This window comes from Musca vetustissima, unplaced genomic scaffold (assembly GCF_032173495.1).
Source record: "Musca vetustissima isolate MV318-11 ecotype Yass unplaced genomic scaffold, APGP_CSIRO_Mvet_v1 utg41009, whole genome shotgun sequence".
In the NCBI taxonomy this organism is placed as follows: domain Eukaryota; kingdom Metazoa; phylum Arthropoda; class Insecta; order Diptera; family Muscidae; genus Musca; species Musca vetustissima.
Genome location: NW_026880204.1, coordinates 161,769 through 184,386, shown reverse-complemented (window position 1 = coordinate 184,386; position 22,618 = coordinate 161,769). Strand labels below are relative to the sequence as shown.

Below are 22,618 nucleotides of genomic sequence, written 5' to 3'. Positions count from 1 at the left end.
AACTGATAAAACAGGTAACCTTACTTTGGTAACATTACTGCAGTTGCTGTAGACTTTGTTGACCTGACCCAAGGGGTTCAGATTATTTTCAAACTCAGTTAAATGTTAATCATTAATTAGTGCTGTTGCCAGGGACAAAGTTTTGTTATCACAACAACTAATGAAAAATATCATTGTGGTTGTTGATCTCTCTCTCTCTGTCCATCTCCAGGTAGCATCTAAATTGATTTAATTTATTAGATTGGTGCGGGGTTAGAAATGTTTCTGAAAAATTTATTCTATATTTTTTCTGTGGTTAGCAAGAAAGTAAGAAATTCATGGCAAGATGTTTTGAATGAATGGCCGTATAAATGAATGAAAAATAATGACACGTTTTCTGTGAGACAGACAGACTGAAAGACATTTTCTACATCTAAGTAAGTTACAGTTGTTAAATACTGTTCAAACTTTTCCTCCTCCCTTACCTTCCTTTGGAGAACATACAAAGTATGGACAAAGTGATTATAAGTTGGTCAGAAGGAAAGGCTTTACTTTAGGAGCAGAAGCTTTGAGAAGATGATGTTGGTTGCTTGGTGTCTTTAATAGAACTCGTTGACAAAAACTTTGCCCAAAGTAGCAGAGAGAAGAGAATACTACAAAACAAGAGCATTTCTCAAAAATCGGGCTAAACAACATTATTTTAATTGGCAATTTTTAGAAAGATTTGAAAATGGATAAGTTTACAACTGACTATGAATGCGAAGCTGCAGACGACAAATGGCCTTTGACTTTTTTGCCATGACAATGACAAAAAGTTGAAAATGTCTGTCCGTTATTTCCCTCTTTTGGACAATGCCAAGAAAATTTTTAATTAATTTACTTCTTAGCCAAACTAGTCAGGGAAGGCAAATAACAACTAACCAAGCAATACAGCAACTGGATGCAATGAAAAGGAGTGAGGAAAAAACTGAGTAAGTAAACTACCATAAAATTCATTTAAGATTCTGACCATGGGTATTTATTTATGTTTTGTGTATGTTTGTGTTTTTTTTTCTTTCAATATTATTATTAAGATGTTTACCAGCAGTTAGCATTACATTTTCATGAGCAATGTGACTTCAGCTTCCCTTTTCTCCTCCTTGGAACAGTCCTGTGTTTTTGCTGCTGTATTTATTCATAACCAAAATGTTTTTCTTACTTAGCATTTTTTTTTTAAGTTTTTATGCAAACAACCAACCAAGCCAATAAGAGAGCATAATTTACTCAGTTTTCATGCTAATATTTTGTTGTTTTCTGTATAATGAATGTTACCAAAAATATTATTCAATACTATTCAAAAGAAGTTCATTCTATAATGTACATATTTATTTTAATTAGTTGTATTCATAAAATAATTGGCCGTAAAATAATTAGACAATTTTTGCCAAAAGTTGTCATAGCAAATAATGAAGAGATGAACGAAAATTTGGTTTCCCAAGAAATTTGTTTCGTTTTTGCCAAAACTATAATTTGCAAGAAAAATAGAAATTTGAATTCAATAACCCTTTTTTGCAATAATGAGGAGGACATATTGAAATGCGTGCATTATGAAACTAAAGCAAGTACAAAAGTCGCCATGGTCACCCGAACATAACTTTTTATAGCCACCACAATGAGGTGAATATTTAAATAAGCCTAAAATCGATAAATATTATTATAAGGAGTATGTCAGGAAAAAAAGAATTACAAAACTAAAGATACACACAGTTTGGAAAATGACACGTGACGGTTAAAAAAAAACCTATCTAAAAACCTCAAATTACCGAAAATATGAGTATGGGTCAAATGGGGAATATACAAAACCGTGGGCCAATATATATGGTGTTCGGTGAATATTTCGAGGTTTTTACACTCTACGCATGGGAACGATCCATTTTTAAGGATTGAGATAAATATACTGCGTTAGTAGGCAAAATGTAGCTGAGTGTCCTGATATGAGGGCTCTAAGACTCTAACAGGACAAAAACAAATCGAACGCTTCAGCAGCAGAAAATCGTTGACCATGAGTTTCATTAATGAAGTAGTAAAGTCGGACTGGGCGACTATATGATACCCTTCACCACTTTGGGTATATTCTACATATCGTTTGCTAAAATGCAAAAAGGCGTAACTAACAAAATCATAATTGTGTAGGAGAAGCAAAAACCTGTTTTGAATGAAAACTATAAACATGTCATGTGAAATGAACAAGTATGCCCGGCAGGGTGATATTGCATATGACGAATAATAGACTATAATAATATGACGAATAATAGACTTTTACTTCAAATCGGACGAATGTATATATAGGAGCTATATATAAATCTGAACCGATTTTCACGAAACTTAGCACACATCATTCTAGACCTAATACAGTACACTATGCCAAATTTCGTGCAAATCGAAAGATAAATATTGACGTTGGTACACCATTTACCTTAAATCGGACGAAAATATATATGGGAGTTATATCTAAATATGAACCGATTTTCATGAAACTTCACACACATCATTCTAGACCTAATTCATTACGCAATGCCAAATTTCGTGCATATCGAAGGATATAAAGGGACTTTGGTGCCAAATTTCGTGCAAATCGAATGATATTTATTTTAGTGCACTATTTATCTAAAATCGGACGAAAAAATATATATGAGCTATATCTAAATCTGAACCGATTTTCCCGAAACTTACCACTCACCATTCTAGACTTTCGTGCAAATCGAAGGATATAAAGGGACTTTGGTGCCAGGTTTACCTTAAATCGGACGAAAATATATATGAGAGCTATATCCAAATCTGAACCGATTTTCATGAAACTTAATAAACATCACTCTAGACTTAGTTTAGTACGCTATGCCAAATTTCCTGCAAATTGAAGGATATATAGGGACTTTGGTGCACCCTTTACCTTAAATCGGATGAAAATATATATAGGAGCTGTATATAAATCTGAACCAATTTTCATGAAACTTAATACACATCACTCTAGACTTAATTTAGTACGCTATGACAAATTTCGTGCAAATCGAAAGATATATAGGTTCTTTGGTACACAATTTACCTTAAATCTGGCGAAAATATATATGGAAGCTATATATAAATCTGAACCGATTTTTCCCAATTTCAATAGGGTTCGGCCTTGGACCAATTAAGTGACATGTGCCAAATTTCATCCAAATCGGATCATAAATGCGACCTGTGCTTTGTTCACAATAATACATGAACGGACAGACGTACATACATAAATCGACTCAGAAAATGATTCTATGCATATTCTCAAAAGGAACCATGGGTCTATCTCGACCCTGTTAAAAACATATGCACAAAGACATTATACCCTGTACCACAATGTGGTGAAGGGTATAACAAATTGGATTTTTTTTTTTAAATCCACCCCTAATTAAATTTGTTTAAAAAAACTACCGCCATTTAAAAAAAAAATATATTTTTTTTAAATCCGCGCCAGAAAAAATTTTAAACAACAATTTTAAAAATCCCCGGCTAATAAACTATTGAAAAAAATATTCTACTTCTTATAGAAGAGCTGGAGACCTCTTTCCTATAGAAGAGCTGGAAATCTTCTTTCTATAGAAGAGCTGGTGGTCTTATTCTTATAGAAGAGCTGCAGGTTCTCTTGCTCCAGTAGAAGATATATAATATATTAAATGAAAAAATTTAAATTTAGGTGTAAATAAATAAAATAATGGATAATTTATTTTCCCAGTCCGACAAGAAATTATGACAGCAACATAACAAAATTGATTTTAGTCATTAAAAACAGATGCTTTAAACGAACGAAGGCCATTGTCGAATACGAGACAATGGATTTTCTTTTAGACGTTTTGGCAAAAATTAAAAACAGGCGAATAATAACATTTTCCTTGACAAATTATGATAAATGAACGATCATAACGAGATAAATTTTTTTCTGAAGGGCCGCCTCTGATTGGAATGTGACATTATATAGGGGCTCACACTAAATCGATTGCCATTTTATATTAATACGAAAAATAAAAATCTTATTTAAGGGGACCCCCCATTCTCGGTGTTAAAAAAATTTTTTAATATAATTCGTCTAGTATTTATATCAAATTATTATTTTTCTTTTTCAAACCCAATTCGAATATTTCCATTCCTAATAATTTACTAATTTTAATAGATTTTCTGTTTAAATTTCATTAAATATCTATATTATCAGGGCGTTCGATTTCCCTCTCCATTCATTTCCATGGAAATCCTTTCTAACCCATTCCACTCAACCAGTTCATTTCTTTCGAATCAATGTTTCTTCTTTACACTGAAACACCAACACCATAAATGGAAAGGGGCAGCGAAATCCCCTTCCATGCAGAATAAAACAATTGATGGCAACAGGACACTGGCAGAAAAACATAAGACTCCAATAACATGACACTACTCAGAACAACAGGACATGCTTTGTTTGTCGGTCTGTTTTTTTGTTTTATTTATTTTTTGTTTGTCTCAGTTTATAATCTCTTGAAATATCAACAATTACTAAAACAGCATTGAATGACAACTATTTTATTTTTGCGTTTTTGCCCTCCACAAGAATACACACATAAACTTTTGAACTTTTCTTACAGTATCCGTTTCCTTTAAGATATCAGTTGGTGTTGTTGTTGTACTTGCTGCTGTTTTTGTTGTGTAGTATGACATACACAGGCAGGCAGCTGCAGACTCCTTAATATTGTAAACAATGATACTTCAAAATAACAAAATTATATATACTAATTTGAAACATACACACACACATTCCTATATACTGGTGGTATTACACTAAGAAATCATGTTGCTGTTGTTGTTGTTTATGTATTTGTAAACTTTACAGACATACCGAAAACAATAACAATAGGGAGTAAGAAAGTCAAGAAGGAGTGAAGTATGAGCCTGAAAGTTGAGGCAGAAGATATAATTCAACAGTAGCAACATCCGTGCTCGAAGATATCGATGGAAATATGGATAATTGAAGGAGTTTGATAACATCTTCCTTAACCACTTCTCTCGCACTCTCTGTCTTTGGCAAATGAAGTTCAAAATAACAAAATACCAAAATGTGCTGATATCTTGACACAAAGTTTTTCGAAACGTAACAAAACCAACAACAACAACAAAATGTTTCAAACCAGCCATGGATAACATCGATGTCATGAGGCTATTGTCATCAGTCTTAATTAAGTTGAGTGATGCTAAAAACTGTTTATAATGAAATATTTGTTAGCACAACATTCAACGCTTGGTTTTTGGGGGCGACGGGGGGAAGGTGGTTTTTAACTCAAGCCACTTTTGTTTCAATTGAATTTTCTTTCATTTCTTCTGGTGTGGTAGAAACAGTGTTTTGATTTTTCTAAGAAAATATTTGAAGGAATACTTTTTAATCAAGGATTTTTTTAATAGATTCATAAAAATATGATTTTATACATGCTCGCGAATAAAATTGTAGAAAAAATATTTTTTTATAAATTCCCGCCTAATAAAATATTGAACCAGTAAGGAAAGTCGGACGGGACCGACTATGTGATACCCTTCACCACAATGGTAATATTAAACAAATATCCAAATCTGAACCAATTTAAACAAAACTTGCCACACGTTAGACTACTCTAACTTCCGAACGTTGTGTAAGATTTTGTGACAATCGGCGTGGGAGCTATATCTAAATCCGAACCGATTCCAAAAAGGTTATAGCAGCTTCAGTACTTTCTGCAAATTTTGTTCCAATCGGCTTAACTTTGGGTATTTGGTGCCCCATTTACATCAAATCGTAAGAAAATATATATGGCAGCTTTATCTAAATCTGAGCCAATTTTCATAAAACTTAGCACACATCATTTCGATTTTCATGAAACTTACCACACATCATGCTAGTCTTACTATGCAAAATGAACTATGCAAAATTTCGTGCAAATCGAAAGATATATAGGGACTTTGCTGCACCATTTACCCTTAATATGTATGTGGGAGCTATATCTAAATCTGAACCGATTTGCACGAAACTTAGCATTCCTCATTGTGGACCTAATTCAACACCTTATGCCAAATTTCGTGCAAATTACATGAAAACGGACGACAATATATATGGGAGCTATATCTAAATCTGAACCGATTTTCACGAAAATAAGCACACATCATTCTGGACCTACTTCAGTAACCTATGCCAAATTTCAAGCAAATCGAAATGTTTATAGGGACTTTGGAGTCCCATTTACATTAAACCGGACGAAAATTTATATGGGAGCTGTATCTAAATCTCAACCGATTTTCTCGAAACTTAACACACGTCATTCTGGATTTATTCCAAATTTCGTGCAAATTGAAAGATATATGAGGACTTTGGTGACACATTTACATTTAATCGGACGAAAAAATATATGGGAGCTATATCTAAATCTGACCCGATTTTTTCGCAACTTTATACACATCTTTCTAGAATCAATTCAGAATACTACGAAAAAAATTTCGAGCAAATAGAAAGATATATAGGGACTTTGGTGGACCAGTTACATAAAATCGGACAAAACTATATGTGGGAGCTATATCTAAATTTAAACCGATTTTCACAAAACTAAGCACACATCATTCTGGACCTAATTCAACACCCTGTGCTAAATTTCGTGCAAATGGAAAGATATATAGGGACTTTAATGCCCCGTTTACCATAAATCGGAGGAAAAATATATATGGGAGCTATATCTAAATTTAAAACGATTTTCACGAAACTTAGCACTCCTCATTCTGGACCTAATTCAATACACTATGCCAAATTTCGTGCAAATCGAAAGATATATAGGGACTTTGGTACCCCGTTTACCCTAAATCTGTCGAAAATATATATGGGAGCTATATCTAAATTTAAACCGATTTTCACGAAACTTAACACACATCATTCTAGACTTATTTCAGTACGCTATGCCAAATTTCGTCCAAATCGAATGATATACAAGGTCTTTAGTCCGCCATTTGCATTAAATCGGACGAAAATATATATGGGAGCTATATCTAAATCTGAAGAAATCCAGGCTTTTTATATTCAACAAAACAAATTTGAAAATATTTAAAAAAATCCACACATTTTTTTTTTAAATTCACTCAATAGATTATTAAAAAAAATATTTTTTTTAATCTAAACTGAACTGTAGTCTTAGAAAAATATTTTTTTATAAAAACCATACCTAATAAATTGTTTTTTTTTTTATTTTATGTTTCGAATTTTTGGAACACTGTTCCATGCTCGGCCTCTTCGACAATGCTGTGATGACAGCAACATAACAAAATTGATTTTAGTCATTAAAACACATCCTTAGCCAGATGCTTTAATTGAACGAATGAACGAACGAAGTCATTGCCGAAACAATGGACTTTCTTATAGACGTCGTTTTGCCAAAAATGAAAAACAGACGAATAACGAAAACTTTTCCTTGACTAATGATGATAAAATGAATACAAAGTTGTTTTATGATAAATAAAAAAAAAAATAGACAAGCAAAGGAATGGGGTAAGGGAAGACATACACAAGACGAAGATGAGACAAGAATATTATTCAAGTTCATTAAATTATTAAAAAAAATGCTTTAAAAAATCTCCAACACTTATTAAATTAAAAACCAGTGAGCGGAGCAGTATAGTCGGACGGGGCCGACCATATGATACCCTACACAACTTCCATGAACATATAACTTTCTGTGGTACCACATTCTGAGCTTGGGCAATATTTCGCGATGTTTGCACCCTCATGACCCACCAGAGGTTCACAAATATTACTAATATTCAGTACAGTCCTTCTAATTACTTGTCCAGATTCTCTTCAACGTGGGTTGTTTTGTGATGTTCGGCTTTCAATTGTGGCTGGTAGATCGACTCGAAAAAAAAAACAAACAAAAAATACGTTTTCGGTCCACTTCATCCCAACATTATTATCTGATCATCACCGAAAATTATAGGCGTTGTCCTTGACCATACCTGGATATTAGTGAAAGTGATGCGTGCTATATTTCCATATTTCCGCCCTCTAGTGTGGTAATGGGTTACTAAATAATATTTGAGTACGTAAGCACCTGTAAACATTTAAGTGTAACTCCCACATCCGAGTACATACGACAATAAAATTGGTACCAGTTTAAAGGTCAACCACTCCTCTTGAAGATACTATCAACTTTTTGGGTCTAGGTCCTTCAGGGGCAAATATATACGCCATAGAATACAAATTTTGTCATTTTTCACACAAAAGTCCGGGTCCATTTGACCCGCTAAATATTGACCGATATTTGTCAAAACAGGCATGCTTGTTGTTTGGCTCGATCCCCTTCTCCATGCAAAAATTCGCGGTGTTTGGGCCATAATTGCGGCCTCAGGAGCGACCAGAAAAACCGACAAAAATAAAGTTTTTGGTCCATTTCATCCCCTAAATATTAACCGATCCCTTTCAAAAACAATAGGGGTCTTCATTGGCCAGAACCCATCCTACATGTAAAATTTCGTGAAGATTGGTCCATAACTGTGGCCTGTATCGTGTTTACAAATTATAATGGACAGACGGACGGACGGACGGACGGACGGACGGACGGACACACATGTCTAGATCGACTCAGCTAGTCGAGATATGACGATCGGTATACTTAAAGGTGGGTCTAGGACCAATATTTCGCGGTGTTACAAACATTTGGGGCTGCACAAAGCTATAATACCCTGACAACATAGTTGTGTAGGGTATAATAAATAAAATTTCCTTTAGCTAAATGCAAGCAATTTTCGCCTTATTTAGCCAATATTCGTAAGAAAAACAAATTTAAAAAAAAACTCACACAACCACAAAGGACAATCTCTTATTACTTTCACGAAATTTTTTCTTTTACCCTCACTCGTTATTTTCTCAATTATTCTAAACATTTTATGGCTCGTGTCTTAAATCCTCATGAAATTTTGTGTTTCCACAAAATTTTGTGTGTTTTGTTCTTAGCATGATAATAATATCACCCTGCAGCAATTGACACAAAATTTATTTTTTTTTGTGTCTACCATATTTACAAGTAAATTAGCTTTATTTATTATTTTTTGTTGCCATGGACTTACCCAAACCGGTCATGGGACCAAACACCGTATTATCCTCTGTTGTTGTACAATTCCAGCGGCGATTTTTAAATTGAAATTGACATTCCTGCAAAAGAAAAAAAAGCAACAAGGCAAAAAAATTAGTATTCGTATTAAATAGCGACAAAATATATATGTTAATATTTTAATTAAATTATAAAAATTATACATAAGTTATAATAAATGCACAAAATACATGAGAGACGGCAAAACATATGTTTTTCAAACTCCATACATGTTTATATACAAATTTAATATAATATATGACATAAACGAAATGAGCTACAAAATGTAAATGTTATGGGAGGTAACTACACTGGGAAAATGTTGGGAAAACTGTAAAATGTTTTACATTTTCCCAACATTTTTGTTTTTTTTTTTAATAAAAAAAAATCAATGGCTTGTTATCCCTTAGAAAAATATTGAAAAAAATTTGTGCCTTGTTGTCCCTTAGAAAAATATTGACAAAAATCTATGTCTTGATGTCTCTAAGAAAACTATTTTTTAAAAATATCTATGACAAGTTATCGGTAAAAAAATGTTTTTTTTTAATTTAGGGACAGTTATAAGAAAATATTAAAAAAACAATTCCCTATTTTGTCCCATAGAAAAATATTTGAAAAAAAATCAATGTCTTGTTGTAATTTAGAAAAATATTTTTACAAAAATCTACGCTTTGTTGTCAATTTGAAAAACAGGTTTAAGTAAATCTATACATTGATGTCCTCAAAGAAAATATCTTAAAAAAAATATGGGAGCTATATATAAATCTGAACCGATTTTCAGGAAACTTAACACACAATATTGTAGATCTAATTCATTACGCTGTGCCAAATTTCGTGCAAATCGAAAGATATATAGGGACTTTGCTACACCATTTACATTAAATTGGACGAAAATATATATGGGAACTATATCTAAATCTGGACCGATTTTCAGGAAACTTAACACTCATCATTCTAGAGCTAATTCATTACGCTGTGCCAAATTTCGTACAACTCAATTGATATGTAGGGACTTTGGTACACCATTTACATTAAATCGGACGAAAATATATATGGGAGCTATATCTAAATCTGGATCGATTTTCACGAAACTTAACACACATCATTCTAGACATAATTTAGTACGCTGTGCCAAATTTCGCAAATCGAAAGATATATAAGGACTTTGGAATACCATTTACATTAAATCGGACGAAAGTATATATGGGAACTGTATCTAAATCTCAGGAAACTTAACGCACATCATTGTAGAGCTAATTCATTACGCTATGCTAAATTTCGTGCAAATCGAAAGATATATAGGGACTCTCGTATACCATTTACATAAAATCGGACGGAAAATATATATGGGAGCTATAAATAAATCTGGACCGATTTTCAGGAAACTTAACACACATTTTTCAATGTGTGTTAAGTTTATTATTCGTGCAAATCGAAAGATATATAGGGACTTTGTTACACCATTTACATTAAATCGGACGAAAATATGTATGGGATCTATATATAAATCTGGACCGATTTTCAGGAAACTTAACACACATTATTCTAGATCTAATTCATTACGCTATGCCAAATTTCGTGCAAATAGAAGGATATATAGGGACTATGGTATAATCGGACGAAAATATATATGGAAGCTATATATGTAAATCTGAACCGATTTTTCCCAATTTCAATAGGGTTCGTCCTTGGGCCAAACAAATGAGAAGTGCCAAATTTCATCTAATTCGGATCATAAATAACACCTGTACTTTGTTCACAATTTAACATGGACAGACAGACGGACATGCATAGATAGTCTTAAAAAGTGATTCTATGTATATTCTCAAAAGGAACCATGCGTCAATCTCGTTTCCTTTTGCATGTTACAAACATATGCACAAAGGCATAATACCCTGTACCACAGAGTGGTGAAGGGTATAAATACCCATAGTTTTCCAATAGGAACATATTTGTCGCTTTGGGACAACAAGATTGTTTTGTGCCAAGTGTTTTTGAATTCGGTTCAGATTTAGATATTGCTCCCCTATATAGTTCGTCCGATTTTAACAAATTGTGCACCAAAGAGTCGAATTTAGGCCGATTGGCATGAAATTTTGCACAAAGTATTGAAGTTAGAAGAGGCTAACGTGTGCCAATTTTTATTGAAATGGGTTTAAATTTAGATATAGATCCCTTATATATGTTCACCCAATTTTAAGTAAATGGTGCACCAAAGAGTTAAAGTGTGTCCGATTGGCACAACATTACGCGCAACGTACCGAAATGGGTTTGGTAAGTTTGGATGTAATTGGTTGAGATTTAGATATAGCTCCCATATATAGTTTCGTCCGATTTTAAGTGAATGGTGCACCAAAAATCTTCATTTTTATTCGATTGACACCAAATTTTGCTCAAAGTTCTAAAATTAGTATAGCCTAACGTGTGTTAAACTAAGACACTAAAGTTTTGTAAAAATTGGTTCAGATGCAAGTATTGCTCCCATGTATATTTTCGATTGACTTCAAATTAATTGTGCACCATATAATGAACTGGTGTCCAATTGAGCTCAGATTTTGAACAACGTTCTGTGTTGTATTTGTATGTATATTGTAACATAACTAATAGTTTGATTTAAATCGATTTACATAATTTTGTCCCATTGCACAAAACGACACTAAATCTGCGCTAATGAAATGGAATTTGGCATAGGTGTGTGGTTGTTGTACCCAATAAAAGCCCATTGTAACAAATTTCAGCGAATTCGATTCAATAGCGCGCTCAAGACTCTCAAATACCGAAAATTGGGATATCGTTATATGGGCGATACCTGAAAAAGGTGATCGATTTTAATAATTTTTAGTGGAGACATTTGGTACGTGGACTGATCTTCGCTGATCAATAATATATACACTTTATAGGGTCGGAAATGACTATTTCGATGAGTTACAAACAGAAAAACATGCCATTGTGGTACAAATATACCCGGTTATTGATCGTTGGGTTAATTCGGTTCACATATAGACACAAATCACACATTTAACTTGGTCGAATTTCATGTCAATGGTCCTTCAAAAATGCGAAGTCTGTTAGGATGCATCTCTTGAAAATAGCCAAAGAGGTAAAAGGGTATCATATAGTCGGCACCGTTCGACTTTACTGCTTTCCTTACTGGATTATAATTATTTTCTGAAAATAATATTCTCAAAGATTTTAAATATTTTTTTTGACATTTAATTTTCTCACTGTATTTGTTCTACTATTTGTTGGTTTTGTGCACATATCCTCATAATTTTATACCAAAACGTTTTATTTGCTTGTAAACACACAAATGCATAACCATGGTCAATTTACATACATTCCCGAAATATACAACTAAAAACTATGGAAATATGCGGTATAATGCGATATTACCACAATCAATTATATTAAAAATTTGTTGGTTGTTATTGCAGCAACACCTCCCTTTATTGCCCCAACCGCCTCCAATGCCAATATTGGCTAGCGGAAAAAATATTGCAAAATATTTTTTTTCATAAAATGATATTAATATCACAGTTGATGTTTGAGTTATATGCGGCCAGTATACAAACACACACACACACACACACACAGTAATTTCACCATTTAAATGTAAAAATATTTCTAAATGAATGAATTACTAAAATGTTTTCAAAATAAATCAAAAAACAAGAAAAAATGCATAAATATTATTATGTAACTCTATGCCAGACATAACAATAATGAAAAATTATTTAAAATTTCGAATTGAAAACTTTTTTGTGTGTAGTCGAGCATAAAATTATGATTATAATGATGTATGTGAAATGCATATATGGGGTACTGCGTAGACATACGAAAAAAAATTGAAGATATTAATACTGCAGGTTAGGGTGTATAAAAAGGACTTAATAAAGTTAGAGACTATTTGTTAGGATAGGAAGGAGAATAGGGCCCAATTTGTTTCTTCAAGCATTAAAATTGTTTGTAAATTCATGCTTATTCAAATCAAAATATGAATTTTTAAATTAAAAAGTCTGGGGTAAATAAGAACCATATTTTTTTATTTTTTTGAAAAAACAAAGTTTAATCAACTCGTCTATTTTCCAAAATTTCATTATTTTTTCCTTTTTTTGTTACTTTAAATCCTCTTGATTTTTTTTTTTATTGAAACCCCTATATGTTTTAGTATATTCTAATTATTTGCTGCAACATAAAAGCCATAAATAATATGTAAATCATTTTAAGCAGATTGCTCTTGTCAAAATATGAAACATAAATTCAATAGAAAAATAATGACTGTTTTTTGTTTGGCTAAATTTTACCCAGCTATAATTATAATAATAGAAACAATTAATATTAAAATGATTTTAATTTTGGACCTTTTGAAAATTACAATTATAATTAATTTCAAAATAATTATATATAATAATTAAATAATGAGGCGATACGATTTTTTTTATTTAAAACATAATAAAGAAAAATGAAGGATATTAATTCAGGATATTATTTTTTAATATATTTTGAGTTCAATAAATTAATAGAAATAATGAAGTTCCCGTTTATTACACGGGTAATATCAATATTTGTACGTTAAACACCAACCTCATTCAATTAATATTAATTTCCTTCCATAAATTTTCATAACAAAAAATGTATATAACCTACGACTCTTCTACCTCTCTACCCCAAAGTATGACCCCCACACTTCTGCACCGCCCACACATTCGAGGAACCAAATTTATAAAAATTGAAACAATGTCAAAAGCATTCATGACATGATCTGTCAAAATATTACCAATTAATTAGGATAAAACAAAAGGCCCGCATTGTGAAGAGCAAAGCAAAAAAGAAAAACAAAAATGTGCCAACCTCCATCCATCCTTATAGCCCAACAATGAAAGTCAATCATCAAAGTTTTTTCTTCGGTTGGTATTTTTTGTTTTAATTTTGTGCGGTAAGACAAATTTTAATAAGTTTTTTTTTGTGATAAAAATTCAGCATGAAATTTCGCAGCACAGCGGTATACTTATTCCTGAACACCCACTTGTAATAGCTAAAAATAACCAGCATGCAAAGGAAGTTGACAGACAATATAAAATGGGGTGGGCATCTTATAGACCCCTAAAACATATTTTTTAATAAATCCACATATAGACCAATATATAAACCAATAAATAAATCCACACCGCGCCACTTATAGCCCACTAAAAAATATATCCTTTAATAAATCCACGCCTCTTATATACCTTGGAAAACATTTTTAAAAAATTCACGCCTCCTAGGTCCACGCCTCTTAAGGGTATGAAATATATCCTTTTATAAATGCACGCATCTTATATACCTTGAAAAAACATTTAAAAAAATCCAGACTACTAAAAACATTCTTTAATAAATCTTTAATAATCCCCTAAAAAGTATTCTTTAATAAAGAAGAAAAGAATTTTGAAATTTCAAAAAGAATAGGCCTTCGAGCTAATTACTCCCACTTTCCATGTAAAGATGGCGAGATATAATTATAAACCAGTGAGCAGAGCAGTATAGTCGGACGGGGTCGAACATATGATACCCTACACAACTTCCACGAAAATCTAACTTTTTATGGTTCTATATTAAGAGCTTTGCCAATATTTCGCGATCTAATTCTAATATTCAATAGACAGGGACTGTACTTGTCCAGATTCTCTTTACCGTGGGTTATGTTGTGATGTTGGGCTTTTATTTGTAGCATATGGGTCGAATCGAATAAAACACAAAACGAATTAATTTTCGGTCCACTTCATCCCAAAATTATTATCTGATCATCACCGAAAATTATAGGCGTTGTCCTGGACCATAACTGGATTCTAATTGAAAATTTCAAAGCGATCAGCGCTATATTTCCGCCCTCTAGTGTGATAATGGGTTACTAAATAATATATTAATACGTAAGCACCTGTAAATATTTACGTGTAACTCCCACATCTGTGTACACACGACCATATAATCGGTATCAATTTAAAGGTCAACCACTCATCTTCAACATACGGTCAACTTCTCGGGTCTAGTTCCTTCAGGAGCAAATATATACGCCATAGAATACAAATTTTGTAATTTTCACACAAAAGTCAGGATCCATTTGACCCGCTAAATATTGACCAATCCTTATCAAAATAATCCTTATCAATCCTTATCAAAATAGCCAAAGAATAAGCATTCTTTGGCCCAATCCCCTTCTCTATGTAAAATTTCGCGATGTTCGGGCCATGATTGCGGCCCCTGGAGCAACCGGAAAAACGGACAAAAATTAAGTATTTGGTCCATTTCATCCCCTAAATATTAACCAATCTTTATCAAAAACAATAGGGGTCTTCATTGGTCAGAATCTATCCTAAATGCAAAATTTCGCGAAGATTGGTCCATAACTGTAGCCTGTATCGTGTTTACAAATTATAATGGACAGACGGACGGACGGAAGGGCACACATGTCTAGATCGACTCAGCTAGTCGAGATATGACGATCGGTATACTTAATGGTGATTCTAGGACCAATATTTCGCGGCGTTACAAACTCTTGGGGCTGCACAAAGCTATAATACCCTGACAACATAGTTGTGTAAGGTATAAAAAGCCATATCGTAATATGGACCCAATTTGAATCCTTTTTGACAGGACAAGTTGATAAGGGCCTTTAGGGTTTTAAGAAGGGGTCCGAAATAAATATGAGGGCTATGCCAAAATATGGACGTATGTTAGAAATTTTCTGCTTCTAACACTCAGAAATTGACTTTATAACCGTGTAACCAACATGGTCTACGCTATATCCAGACACGTCTGTAAGGTTTTAAAATTAATATTTTGATCATTAGGTTGCTATAAAAACTACCGAACATTTCAGCCTCTGATGCAGTTTATTTTTAACACATTCTAAGGACATAATTTCAACTAATTTCCTTGGCATTCTTCTGAATCTTCTACCATCACTTGTTTCTTGCGCATTTGACAACTTACAATACAATATGTGGTTTCTCTACGATGTCCCCCTTTCCCTCTCAAACCCGTACGGATGTTAAACTCAAACCAAATCATATATGTTATTTATATTCCATATAATTAGTATCTTAGCCAGACAAAAAACAAATCTGAAAAAAAACTCATGTTATTGTTAGCGACTTGTTGTAAAGAGTCTACACATTCTCCAACCACCTCCAGCAGCAGCAATGCCGATTCATTTACTCCTATCCTAATGTGGGTGTAGATTTTAAAAAATTTTTCAAACTTTTTTATTTTCGTCCAACCATCATTACACACACATAAATGTAAAACATGTGTATGTTGAATATATGAAAAAATAAACTTCGAAAGATTTATATACTTCCTCTCTCCATATAACCCTCATCAACTAACAATTATGGTTTTTTGTTCGGGTAATATCAGCAGGATATTTGAGTACTAGGGGGGGTAATACGAGTAATAAGGCAAATTAACATTTTGGTTTTATTTTAGGGAAAAATATTACAAAAAAGTTTTAAATTAAAGGGGAATATAAAGTTTCAATATATATACATAATGAAAATTGCAATTTGAGGACTTAAATAATTGCAAAAAAATTTATTCTTGTTGTTTAAATAGCTTTCAGTTCCAAATTTACTGAAAAAAATTAGCTAAACACAATTTTAAAAGTTCTTCGCACTCTGGCCCCCTCTATATTGTTTTATTTTAGTAATTTATTTTTAATTTAAAATGTTGCCATAACTTCGATCCCCTGCTGACCTCCAGTCAGTGTTGTTGCTTTCATGATGGGGAGGGGAGGTGCTAAATGAAAAAATTGAAATTATTATTTTCTAGGGGTTTTTACTAATTGATGACTTCACAAAAGTGTAAAGATCTGTTCGTTAAAACATAGCAGGGGAACGGTATGATAGATTTCATGTTATAGTTTTTCCCCTTTCGTTTATGGCAAAATTGAAAAAGGGGTTAAATTTCAATTAAACATTTTTTGTCGGTTTCTTCTTGGAATAAAATTGTAATAATAAAGTGAAATAAAATAAAAAAAATACCGAGAAAATTTGAATTAAATTTTTTTAAAATAATTTTAGTATCCACCACGAACATGAAATATGAAACTACACACATACATACGTATATATTGAATATAGAGATAATACCTATCGTTATTTTATTGACATGGATTTTTTTCTATAAGGTTAGGTGGGAGGTAGTAGGACTTTATAATTTAATATAATGATTTTGAAGCTTCGAATATTGTTCAGTGGTATTACGTACAAATATTGAAACATCTAAGGCAAACAAAATATATATAATATTTTCGTAGTCGATCCTGATATTGTAGACGAATTTAAAAATGAAATTATTGATTCATAAAATGTTGTAGGCTATAATTAACCCTGCAGCCCTACTATTTATATTTCTGGTCTAACAATGAATATGGGAATATTCATGATTAAACATGATATAATTGCTTTCAACGTATTGTGAAGTATATGAGCACTGCGGACACTTCCATAACTTGACTTTTCTTTTGTCGAAGAGAATTGTTGAACACTTAGTTTTTCAAAATGCGCGTGAACAAAAAGAACGCATTGGCTGCCCTTTTGGGCTGGTGAAAAACAGATGATGTGTTAGGTGTAGGTGTTCTTTCAACAATATTTAAAAGAAAATCATAAAATGGCGCCCAACTTGCAATTTATTATTTAAAAAAAAAAATCAGTAAAATTGGAACCCCACTTAATATTTTAAAAAGTGTCCTAATTTAATATAAAATTTGTTTTCAAAGAAAATTTACGCAACAATTATAAACATGGCACCAAACATATTTTATCGAAGAACATATTTCCTAAAAAATACTTTGTTAGGTACAATGACTATATTTTTACAAAAGATAAATGTTCAAAAATAGCGCCCATATTTTCGATATTGAGGAAATTTGAAATAACGGAATCAAAATGCAAACATGTGGAAGAGTAGAAGAGTATTTGCGCAAAAATTGCGGAAATGGCGCCCAACATTTTCTAAGAAATGTTTTAAAATGTTTTTTATTATTAAAAAAAACATATACATTAAAAAATGGCACCCAACGTGCAATTATTAACAAAATAAAATAACCCAAAGATTTAGTAGGTCTGCATTTTTTATTTGAATTAAAAATCTGCTATAAAATTTGCGCTCAAATTTAGCAAAAAATAAAACAGAAATATATATGTAGCGACCCGCATGCAACTTGCAATTATACCCTTCACCACACAGTGGTACAGGGTATTATGTCTTTGTGCATATGTTTGTAACAGGCAAAAATAATCGAGATAGACCCATGGATCCTTTTGAGAATATGCATAGAATCACTTTCTGAGTCGATTTATGCATGTCCGTCTGTCCGTCCGTCCATGTATTTTTGTACAGGTCGCATTTATGATCCGATTTGGATGAAATTTGGCACAGGTCACTTAATTGGCCCAAGGACGAACCCTATTGAAATTGGGAAAAATCGGTTCAGATATAGCTCCCATATATATTTTCATCCGATTTAAGGTAAATTGTGTACCAAAGTCCCTATATATCTTTCGATTTGCACGAAATTTGGCATAGCGAAATGGATTAGGTCTAGAATGATGTATGTTAAGTTTCCTGAAAATCGGTTCAGATTTAGATATAGCTTCCATATATATCTTTGTCCGATTTAAGGTACATGGTGTACTAAAGTCCCTATATATCTTTTGATTTGCCCGAAATTTGGCACAGCGAAATGGATTAGGTCTAGAATGATGTGTGTTAAGTTTCCTGAAAATCGGTGCAGATTCAGATATAGATCCCATAATATTTTCGTCCGATTTACAGTAAATAGTGTATCAAAGTCCCTATATATCTTTCGATTTGCACGAAATTTGGCATATCGTACTTAATTAAGTCTAGAATAGTGCACGTTAAGTTTCGTGAAAATCGGTTTGGATTTACATATAGCTCCTATATAAATTTTCGTCCGATTTAATGTAAATGGTTTGCGCAAAATTTGGTATAGTGTATTGAAATGAGTCTGGAGTGATGTTTGTAAAGTTTCTTGAAAATCGTTTCAGATTTATATATAGCTCCTATATATTTTTTCTTCCGATTTTATGTAAATTGTGCACTAAAGACCTAAATTTTGTCCGATTGCCACACAATTTTGTACAGTAAACTGTAGTTACTATAAGTTAATATCTGCCATTCTCATTGAAATCGGTTCAGATTTTGATATAGCTTCTACATATTTTCGTCCGATTTTACACAAAATTGACACAAATTTTGGACAACGTATTAAGGTTTTGAAATGTGGAAAGTTTTGAAATAGGTTCAGATTTGGATAGAGCTTTTATATACATTTTCTCCCGAGTTTTGGTAATTTTGTCCCATTGTAAGAAGCAACCCTTTATCTGAACAAATGAAAAATTTAGTAAAGGTTGCTGGATTCGACGTCTGTTGAATATATCTAAAGTGGTGAAGGGTATCACATAGTCGGCCAGCCCGCCTTTACTACTTTCCTTACTGTTTTTTTAGGTCTTGCAATGGACTAAAAATTTGAATTTGATTCATCTTGGATTCACTATTAAATCGAAATCGATACCATTGAATTAATGTGGAGGAAGTTCGATTCCCAAAAATTATTCCCAAAAATGTGCCTCCATTTTAAAATTGACGCCTCGTTTACAGCATTGAATTTCAAAGACAGAATTTTTGCATAAAACAAATATATGACGCTTTGTTTTGAATTTTCCATATAACCATAACGAAATTTAACGATCCTGTATTCATATTTCACATGAAATTTAAATAAAATTCAACTTTTCCGAACAAAAAACCTATTCAGCCGTAAAACTTTTTTTCATATCCAGTTTTTGTTTTCCATTTTTCACATGCACAAGTGCTTAACAGAAAAAAAAAATCATACCAATAACTTTGATGCAAGTGGTTGCGAGGGGCAGGGGATTGTACGATCTGGTATGTATTTTGGTTTATCATGCAAGTAAAAGCCACAAAACCTTAACTGAACTGAACTTTTCCTAATCACGTAGCCATGAGAAGATACAAAACTGAAAAACAAAACAAAAACAACAACAAAACTCCCTTCTACCAAAAATGCTCAAATAAAATAACCCAAATTGAATGTTTGTTGGCAAGTTTTTGTTTTTTGGGGAGGGAGGGTCGCAGATTTGAGGGTATAGAAATCCATAACGAAAATTGCAAAACTATTTTGCATATTCCAGGAAAAAAAACAGCAAAACATTTTCTGGATATAATATGCAGATGTCTTGTATGTTTTCGAGCCGTACACACAACTATTCCCCCTATATATTTTTGAAGGGAAGAACATTAAAAAATATCTGCTGAATTTACCATAAACATAATCACATAATGGAGAACGCAACTAACCCAAACCCCCCTCTGCTGATTTGAAAATGACATTAACCGACATAAACTACCAGAACGACGCATTGATTGTAATTCAATCAATTTCGGCTAACAAGGAATACAATTACTTACAGACTCCGAAGAATTCAAGAACATATAAGGAAATGCGTCATAACTCCCACTCCCGATTGTCATATCCACAACAAAAATCCATTGTTAAGCTCGCAACAACTTTTAGCCATTTAAAACAAAAAGAGACAATATTCAAATTGATTCACATTTATGGTTATGCGAGTGTGTGTGTGTGTATAAGTGCCTTTGTAACCATAAAATAAACGATGCGGTAATGTATCGGATCTGTTGAAACATAAATTGCGTACATTGTCATCCCTTTTTAAACGTTGAGATTTTTTTGAATCACAAAGATTATCCTGCACGCAGCATTATAATGTAATTAGTGTTACCAATTTTTGTTTATTTAAGCCAACACACCACAAAACAAAGAAGAGAACCCTCCGCAAAAGAGACCGTAAATGTTTTAATGTGCTTTCTGCTGTTCTTCTTCTAACCATAACGTCGACTAATTAGAAAAATGTAATTGTTTTACATTTTGGTTCGTTGTTTCAAAAACAAAAGGTATATTCCAAACCACCCACATCCTAACGCGCACACACGCACTCAAATACACACATACCCACCATTTACATATTTAAATGTTAATGGTGGTGTATGGGTGTGGTTTGGGAGCTACATTTACATGTATGTATGTATGTATGTATGGGTTTCGCTAATGCTTATTACAAAAGGTAATCAAACTGATCAAATTTCTACAATAGATTGATTGAAAGGAATAACAAAAACAATAGAAAACAACAAAGTGGGATAAGGGGTAATTCGGAAGCTATCACATTTTCTACTGTTATAAAAATAGCAGAGTCTCATACTTCATTTGAGATCCAAATGGGTGACGCTTTGTAATTTAATTATATAGACGAGTTCGGTTAAGCGAAAACGGCTAATTTCAGAAAAAAAAATTTCTCTTAAGCAGGATTTTCAATTAAGAGAACTTCGGATAAGCCAAAGTCGTTGCGCTTAAACGAAGTTTTCAATCAATATCTGAAAAATCGTGAAATTTATAAATCATATTATAAAATGAATTGAATAAAAACTTATTTTTTCGTAGACATTAACTTGGATGGTTGGAAAAATGTGCAATATAATTTTAGGGCTGCACATAAAAATTTTATTGAATTTCGTCGCCCTTACAATAATGATATTTTTTCTCTTAAACGATGCTCGTTTCATATATATATTTGTGTTTTTCAACAAAAAAAGTCTTTCTCTTATACAGATTTTCAATTAACCGGGTTTTCTTTTAATCGTTTGAAAATTCATCTGAAATATTAGTTTAAAATTTTTAGTTTCAATTAACCGATTTTTTCGATAAACCGGCGTTCGCTTATCGGAATTCGACTGTATTCATAAAATGGCAAAAACAATTATAGTGTATTGAGAGAGAGAGAGAGAGAGAGAGAGAGGGAGAGAGAGAGGATTGATAAACTTGTTTAAAACCTAATTATTATTGAAATTTTGTATAGGCCTCGCGGAATATTATTTGTAGAGAAATATTTTAAAATCCTTTTAAATATTTCTTGAAAAAAAGATTAAAGAAAGAATATATTGTAAAAACCAGTAAGGAAAGTAGTAAAGTCGGACCGGGCCGACTATATGATCCTCTTCACCACTTTGGGTATATTCTACATATGTCTCCTAACAGACTCCGCCTTTTCGAAAGAACATTGACACGATAAATCTGAACCCATTTTTACGAAGCTTAGCAGACATCATTCTAGACTCAATTCAGTACGCTATGATAAATTTCGTGCAAATCGATAGATATATAGGGACTTTATGTACCATTTACATAAAATCGGACAAATCTATATTTAGGAGCTATATTTAAATCTCAACCGATTTTCACGAAACTAAACACACATCATTCTAGGCTCAATTCAGTACGCTATGCCAAATTTCGGGACTTTAGTGCAACATTTACATCATTATTGACCTAATTCAGTAAACTATGCCAAATTTCGTGCAAATCGAAAGATATATAGGGACTTTTGTATACCATTTACCTTAAATCG

The 22,618-nt window shown here is 32.5% G+C and overlaps 1 protein-coding gene across 1 annotated transcript in view; it reads right to left on the bottom strand.

Annotated features, from left to right (window-relative positions):
- Positions 1–22,618, bottom strand: part of LOC133325665 (protein Wnt-5) — a 221,204-nt gene that overhangs the window by 83,368 nt on the left and 115,218 nt on the right. The window contains exon 3 of the mRNA XM_061534387.1: positions 9,088–9,172. Coding sequence (XP_061390371.1) covers positions 9,088–9,172 — 85 coding nt within the window. The remainder of the gene's footprint in view (positions 1–9,087; positions 9,173–22,618) is intronic.